Source organism: Octopus bimaculoides, chromosome 19, assembly GCF_001194135.2.
Source record: "Octopus bimaculoides isolate UCB-OBI-ISO-001 chromosome 19, ASM119413v2, whole genome shotgun sequence".
NCBI lineage: Eukaryota > Metazoa > Mollusca > Cephalopoda > Octopoda > Octopodidae > Octopus > Octopus bimaculoides.
The window spans coordinates 37178182-37187000 of record NC_068999.1 but is presented as its reverse complement, the minus strand read 5'-3'; the positions used below and the strand labels follow the sequence as shown (position 1 = coordinate 37187000).

The 8819-nt window shown below is 35.3% G+C and overlaps 1 protein-coding gene across 1 annotated transcript in view; it reads right to left on the bottom strand.

Moving 5' to 3' along the window:
* Window positions 1-8819, bottom strand: part of LOC106881614 (dynein axonemal heavy chain 1) — a 166532-nt gene that overhangs the window by 19375 nt on the left and 138338 nt on the right. Inside the window, exons 57-60 of the mRNA XM_052974699.1 lie at window positions 7602-7775; window positions 4459-4737; window positions 3155-3286; window positions 1851-2096 (exon numbers count right to left, since the gene is read on the bottom strand). Coding sequence (XP_052830659.1) covers window positions 1851-2096; window positions 3155-3286; window positions 4459-4737; window positions 7602-7775 — 831 coding nt within the window. The remainder of the gene's footprint in view (window positions 1-1850; window positions 2097-3154; window positions 3287-4458; window positions 4738-7601; window positions 7776-8819) is intronic.

The following is an 8819-nucleotide window of genomic DNA, read 5'->3' as shown; positions in this document are numbered from 1 at the left end:
CGCATAAATTTTTATACGCATTTATATTCACATGTATCTTTATCTACATTCATATTTTTATACATATTTATATTTATATTTCGTATATTCTAAATTATAAATTTATTATATTACCATGTCATATTGGATATATATCTTTCGAAATATTAAATATTGATTTCCTGAGAATATTATTGATAAGTTTATGAATTTATTAATAATATAAACACACACACACACACACACATATATATATATATATATATATATATATATATATATACACACACACATGTATTTATCTTGTTTGGAATATTTCTTGGTCTCGGTGGTTGATTGGGAGACAAGTGTTATTCAACAAAAGCATTAGTGACCCTTGTCCATTCTGATAACGGGGTGGAATGTCTGTTTCTATTCCACTGGGTAGCATCATACTCTCTACAATTCCCAGCTCTACCCTAACCACCACATCACCTAGCGGGAGCTGGTTCATTTATCGCACATCTTGAACATCATCATCTAACTCTATCATTTTGTCTGCATCACTATGGATACCTCTTCCTCCTCCTCCCCCGTCGTTCAGGAATCTTTAAGATTACTGTAATTATTATCCCTGTTTACACTCCTAATAAGAATCTAATATTCAGGCAATTATCTCATCAGCTAATAGCTTTTCCTGGGTCATTTTTGATAACTTGGAAGTAAATGTAAATAAAAGAAATTATGCAAACACATAGATGTACTTCCTGTGATCATAAAAACCAGGGATGATATGAGAGGCGGCTTCCGATTGAACAAGAAACCTGATTTGTTTATTAACTAGGGCAGCTGCTGACAAATCAAGCATTTGAATTTTAGGTATTATAATGCTGTGGCTGATAGTTCAGCTGCCTTCTTCAAAGGGTTAAAGACTATAAAAATGGATGTGCTATATAAATAATGTCGCCCAGCATTAATCTATGCATATACAAATGTGATGATGATGATGATGATGATGATGATGATACAAATTCTAATTTATTCAATAATATAGTTTGGGGATTTAGTTGTGAAACTTGAGCTTTTCTGAGTTATGTGAGACATCATCATCATCGTTTAACGTCCGCTTTCCACGCTAGCATGGGTTGGACGATTTGACTGAGGACTGGCAAGCCAGATGGCTACACCAGGCTCCAATCTGATCAAGCAAAGTTTCTACAGCTGGATGCCCTTCCTAATACCAACCACTCCGAGAGTGTAGAGGGTGCTTTTACGTGCCAATGGCACAAGGGCCAGTCAGGCAGTACTGGCAAAGGCCATGCTCAAATGGTGTTTTTTACATGCCGAAAAATCAAATGCACATTTTTTTAATACCTACACATGTGAAAATATGTATTCAGATCAGATAATTCATCAACATATAAAGTACACATCTCTTCAAATTGTTTTTAAAATGAGTAACTAGGAAGTGTTTGTTCAGATATAAATAATTAACTCTTGCTTACATTCATTCACACCAGTATCAAATATAGGTCACTGTAACCACTCCACCATTTGATGAAGACATGAAGACATGGGCAGGCATACTCAAAACAAATATAGTAGGGCCTGACATATTTAATATAGTGAGTTAAAAAAATCTTTGATCAGCTATTATCAAAATAATAGACAAAGACATCCTAACAACAATAAACAAATAAACAAAATTCCAAAAAGATAAGTTGGATACCAAAATGTAGAGTAAATCTAGTTTTTTAAAGTCAATAAATGAAAATAAAACACATGTTTCTGTTTTTCTAGACACAATCATTGAAATATACTGATTCCAAAATCAAAAGTTTACACAGATAAATAGCATTTTTACACAAATTAAATAAATTGCTGCATCTTACCATTGCTTTTATCCATTTATTAGCCTGTCCCTGTGGGTCAATAAAAAGTGGCCAACGTCGAGCATAATGTACAATAACTCCATTTTCAACTGACAAATTGTCTTTAGGTAAGCCATTGATTTGCCATTTACGAATCAAAACTGGATCACTTAAAGTAGAAATAAGACTTGGATCATCTGTTTGAGGTACATTCAATTCATGCATCTTTTGAATCCAATATGAATACATAGCAGCTCTATATTCACCCTAAAAATATTTAAAAAACATAAGGAGAAATATATTTCATTGAGAAAACATAAATTTAGACTCTGCACTAGAAACTGTTTATTACAAATAACTTCAAGCTTTATGATTCAGTTGAATCTCTGGGAAAGGTTGATAGCTTTGCTTGCTTCAGTAACTGACAATAGATTCTAATTGATTTATTTTGCTTTAATTACAAAACCCATCCTGGTCATGCTATCATGGAAAAATGTAATACAATAAAATCTAACTAATAATTACACTTTGTACTAAGATTCCACAATCATACATTAGCTACTTATGAAGCCAAATGTAATAAACTTTAATAAGGCAAACTTTATATCCAACTTAATATGGACGTAGTGTTAGAACAGAATACTGCATTACTAACCTTGAAAAGAACCTTCATATGAACTGATGGTGTGTTAAATTACTCATATTTATATTATTGACAGATGAGAACCATCTGCTACAGTCAGATCACATGATTTCACTGTGTCTGGGCACCACAGAGACAAATGAATCTCAACTGCTATCACTACCAGGCACCTATCACTGAAGAGCCCTGGCAGGGTGAAATCACAGGATCTGGCAGCCATAGCAGAGGATTCTCAGTGTAAATATGAGTGCTTTTATGCACCATGAGTTCATATGAGGGGTCCCCCTCTAGATAAATAACACAGTATTCTATATTCAAACACAACATCCAAGTTGAGTTGGAAATAAAGATAGCTTTTGGTATTACTACGTCTTCTGTTACAATTAATTAAATTTTATCTTTTATAGTTTCAGCTTAGAGCTGTGGCCATGCTGATGCACCGCCGTAAATGTTAATTTTAACAAAACTATTAACATAAAAATTTGTCTGTTTGGCTTTTTTCAAAGGTATCCCATACATTTGAGTCATAAATTTCCATGTCGATATAAAGATGAACAAAGGTTCAAACAACAACAACAGTAAAATGGAGGGAATGTGTAAATCTCTTCTAATCCTTTTGTAGCCATAAATGACACTCTTTGATTAAAGCGTAATATCTATATTTAAAGAATAAAGATCTTACTGTAAATGTTCCAAGGTAAGCAATATATGCTGCTGATACCAAAACATCACCAACCATATTGTCTTGGATTTTCTCATATCTCAATGCTGCAGCCTTCCATCGATTCTTTTCATCTGCAAGTCCTCCAATTAACTGATTTCAGAAAGGAAATTGGAAATTACATTTTTCAGAAAATCATTTCCTTAGACAAAAGATATTATTTATTCTTCATTCAGGAATACCACCACCACCACCGCCACCGCCACCACCATCATCCATTTTACTGCTTTCAAATGCCACCATTACAGTGCAGCGTATTTCTCAATATTCCAACCCTATCTTATCTCAGATATTTGTTGAAATTTCATTTTAATTCTCTTTAGTTTCTTCACATCAAGCGTTCTTAGGTCTTCTTGTATATTATGTACCTTCTACCCCTATCCCGTAGTAATTCTTTACCAATACATCCCCTTCATTTACACTCCTTGATTATTCTTCGCTGTATGCATTATATTTGATTAACTGTATTTTGTTTTTACTACACTCTCTGAGTGCCTACACTCTCTGAGTGGTTGGCATTAGGAAGGGCATCCAGCTGTAGAAACTCTGCCAAATCAGATTGGAGGCTGGTGTTGCCATCCAGTTTCACCAGTCCTCAGTCAAATCGTCCAACCCATGCTAGTATGGAAAGCGGACGTTAAACGATGATGATGATGATGACAATGTTCCCTGCATTAAATATGTCCAACTCAGCTTGTTGGACATATTTAATGGTGTTAAAGACTAATTTCGTCTCAAAATGTTTCTGTTTTCACCCCTTCAGTCAGTACATATTACTTGTACACTTACCTATTATCTTATTATTATTATTATAATTTTAGCAAAAACACATGATTCTGTTTCACTGATGACATCACAACATTGAAACATTTCTGGAATTAACTTCCATACTGACTGTCGTTAGCTTTTCAATGTTTCTTACATTGAATAAGTCAACTGCCAAACTCTCTTTCTCTTCCTTTTCTCTCTCATATATACCAACTAATTTTTCTATGGCAAGTTTATCAACTTCTCTATGTAGCTGCTTCATTTCTAGAAATAGCAGCTAAATTTCCTTAAATCAACCTAACCAGTCTAAAAAGGAATGGGAACACTGGACAATGTAGTTCAAGATTAAATTAAAGAGGATGTTAATGAATGAAGCAGCTTTGTTTGCAGTTCTCCTGGAACAGGGCTAAATATCTACAATCGCATCAAAACATTTTCTGCTTATAAAATGTCGTAAGTATTTCAATCGATTGAACAAATTAGAGTTCATACTCTACCTTATCTGCTCGAACAAGGCGTGCTTGACATTGCTCACACTTTTCTTCAAGTTCTTTCTTCTTACGCATGGTGTCATCATATTTTGCCTGCAGAGATTCTATGCCATCTTGTACTGCTTGCAGACGTTGTTTGGCAGCATCCAATATTTTTTGAGTTTCATATAAATCCGCCTGAGCAATTTTTAATGCTTCTCTTTTAGGAGCAACTGCTTTAGCAACAAAATAATATTTGTACATGGCACGAACCCACTGACATATTGATGTGCATGCTTTAGAGACCTAAATAATTGAAGAAATTTAAAAGGAAAATATTTCAAATTTATTTAAGTCATTAAAGTTGAACCTCAACAAAAAATTTCCAATGCATACACATATACATACATGCATGCATATATAATTTATTGTTCTATTAAGATAGAAGTAATGAAAATAAAAAACCGTTAGATTCACTTCAACATTTAAATTTAATTTGCCAAAATATTTTCGTCGCTTTGAGACTGCGACCTGTTCACTAACAAAATTCCAAAGCAGACGTTAAATAACAACGACAATGATGATGATGATGATCCATTTAATAGTAGTTTTATCCTACATAAACCCCTTTAAGCTGGGCATCACCTATTTTTGACTATCCTTACTGACCACACCTAACCTATTTAATCAATAGATATAAATACCTTGCTCCTCCACTTTAACAAAACTTTTAATGCCTGACCTCTCACTCCCAAACGGACAATCTTTATCTTCATTATTTTTATTCCTTATTTTTTAATTTTTGATTTTGATTTTCCTCATTTATTCTTTCCCCTCACACCAATCCCATTCCTGTCTTTTCTCTCTCCTTTTCTTTCTTTCTCTTCTCTGTCTATCTTGATGTTTGTTTTTCCCACCATATACCCACGAAGACCATTTGCACACGAGCTAACCACTTCACCATAAATGTATCATTCAAAATAATGCCAAAATTCTACCTGGGTTTACCTGAGATTAAGCATAAGGACCTATAGCTTCATGGAAGTACAGACTAACCTTCATACTCTCTGGGAAAAGATGAACTGTGAACTTTTATTCTCCTGTCTGTATTCTTATATCTATTTTTACTCTTTATTCTTCTGTTTTATTCCTCACTAACAGAGATACCCAGCATTGCTTGAGATTTAAATGGCATAGTTTGTATACATGGTACAGCGAAGTTGAAACATGTGATATGGGGAAGTGCAGCATTGACAACAAAACATTTGTGGAATAAAAATGTCACTAAGTGACGTGTCATATGTGTGTTTGGAAGATTTCAGACCCTAATCTTGTCATGGAAAAGTAGGTGGTGGGTTATGTGATTTTTGAATGCACCAAAAAGCTCTCAGTGTATATACTCTCCTTTGCAGTTGTCAGCGCTGCAGCTACCATACTGGACAATCAGCAGACATAAGAACTACATCTATGTGATAAATTAAGCCTGTGGGCATGCTCAACAGCACAACATGAAAGAGACAATGTGATAAAGGGTGGTGGGGATTGGCAAAGAAGCAATATTTCGGTTTGGAATAACTAGTTGTGGCTCAACCATGCATTCCTTCATGTAAACAGCATGTGACCCTTGTGAGGACAACTCAGCTCCCAAACAAAAACAATTTTGCATACAGCATCCGAGCATGCAAGGTCACATTAAGGACACCGTCTCTAACTAACATGGTTGGGTGTTAGACACCATAAATTAGTAGGTTAATGTACATGCGATATTTCAGTTTGTAATCAATAGCTGAAAAATATTTGTATGGGATTTGTATGGGCTTTGTCTATGCTTAGAAGGAAGAATTTGATACGGAAGCTAAAAGAAAATAGTTGAATAGTTTCTCAGGATTTAATATATTTTAGGATATTTTTCATAATAAACATAGTCTATTCCAAACGGTTTTTACTCCAACAAATTGCTATCTATGGCACTACAAGAACGAGCTGTTATTGCTACCACTTAAACAATACAGTTTCAAGTCTACGTTGGTTCATCCATTTAATACAAACTACTATCATTTCAGTAACTGTTTTTTCCAGTTTGAACAGAAGCAATGTGTGGACCATGCTGGAAAACATACATACCCCAGGAAAGGGAGTTTTCTTCCCCCAGGGGCCCCATTACACATTACGTGAAAACTTTTAAGAGTCTAAAATCATCTCTGGAACATAAGCAATGTATGTTCCCATTTTGAAGAAAATCAGTTGCGAACCTCAGAAATTCTGCGGGTTTACACACACATCCTTTGTTTTATATATATGTAAACTGAGAATTTCCCTGTCTAGAACTTTATTACATACTCACTTTGTCTCTGATGATGGAATACCCAGTGTACAGACATGTTAGCCTATCCTTGGGAGATCCTAGAAACAGCTGTAAGACTTCAAATTAACCTTATCCTAATTAAATTATTATAAATGACTTGACAACTTATCCTGCCTTGGTTTTTTATGCCCTTTTCCTCTATAATATATATATATATGTGTGTGTGTGTGTGTGTGTGTGTGTGTGTGCAGGCGCAATGGCCCAGTGGTTAGGGCAGCGGACTAGCGGTCATAGGATCACGGTTTCGATTCGCAGACCAGGCGTTGTGAGTGTTTATTGAGCGAAAACACCTAAAGCTCCACGAGGCTCCCGCAAGGGATGGTGGCGAACCCTGCTGTACTCTTTGACCACAACTTTCTCTCACTCTTACATCCTGTTTCTGTTGTGCCTGTAATTCAAAGGGTCAGCCTTGTCACACTGTGTCACGCTGAATATCCCCGAGAGCTACATTAAGGGTACACGTGTCTGTGGAGTGCTCAGCCACTTGCATGTTAATTTCACGAGCAGGCTGTTCCGTTGATAGGATCAACTGGAACCCTCAACGTCATAAGCGACGGAGTGCCAACAACATATATATATATATATATATATATATATAAGGCAGACGTTAAATGATGATGATAATGATCACACACACACACACACACATGTATGTACTTAGTATATTCATAGGCAATGGACATGTTTTCGTCACCTTTTCAATTCTCATTATAGATTTGTAGTGCTTCTGTCTTTACATAATGTATAACAATAATGAAAAACAAAAATGATGTTTGTAAAATGAAGTAACATTTGACATGGTTACCTTAGAAATAGCATGCGGGGTAAAGGCTTCATCTTCCATATACGGAGAGATCTTTTTGATTGTTTCTTCTGGAATATTCTCTTTGTCATATTTCAGCAAACTTTCTAAGAATTTTCCAGGATCTTGAAGTAATGCTTTACCTGGCTCCCAGTAATCATCCACCTTGCTACCCGGCTACAAAAGAATAAAACGAAAGCCTTATGAAAGGAACTAGCAACAAATACGTATTTTACAGGTTTCCTGAAAAGGAAAAAAAACATGGACAAAAAAAAAATCTTTCTTTCTATTATGTCAAATGAAAAAAGTAATAAAAAAAGAGTGATTGTAGTAATTAATTATAGTCCTTTACTCCACTAAAGTTTCTATTATTTTTATCACTTTTGGTTAAATAAAAAAAACTAAAAGATACATAAAATTGTCAGTTCAATTAACTTCACCCTTTCTGCTGAAACTTCTTGTTTTGTACTAAAAATGACTTTCAAATATGGAAACAGTCCATGTACATTTATTCAAATTATATCATCATCGTAATCATCACCATTATTATCATCTGCTCCAGTGTCTTAATTTTGGCATAATTTCTACAACTGAATGCCCTTCCTTATGCCAACTACTTTATGGAATGTAGAGGTGCTTTATCCATGGCACTAGCATTAGTGAGGTCATCTTGTAACTCAGTTTATGCAAGGTGCTGAGGAATTAAAGCATGATAGAGAGACAAGAACGGGTTTGTAGAGAAGATTCATGGATATGCAACATTATATATAGGTGGGTGGATGAAGTGGAACCAGAAAAAGAAATAAAGATATTTGTGATGAGGTATCAGAGCCTACCTTCAAGGTACAAAGTGAATAGAAGTTAGGGACAGAAGATTTAAAACAAACGGTGTATATGGGAGGGGGCAGTAAATGTTGTAGGGAGAAAGTGAGAAATGATCAGAAATAAATAAAGGGCATGGGGAATGGGGAGAGGATAAGTGGTCAGTAGTAAATAGAAATGGGGACAGTATTGAGAATGAAAAATGAAGGTCAATAGAAGCGGCTTAGGGGAAAGGATGACTAGCAGTACAGAAAGGGTAATGAGCAGCAGATATATAAGAGATGAAGGGGTGGATGATAAGGTGATGAGAATGGGGGTGGATGGGTAAAGGTTGCAAGTGTGGGAAAGAGGAGACAGGGACAGTGGTGGACGTGGTCAGATGTATATCGGGGGGGGGGG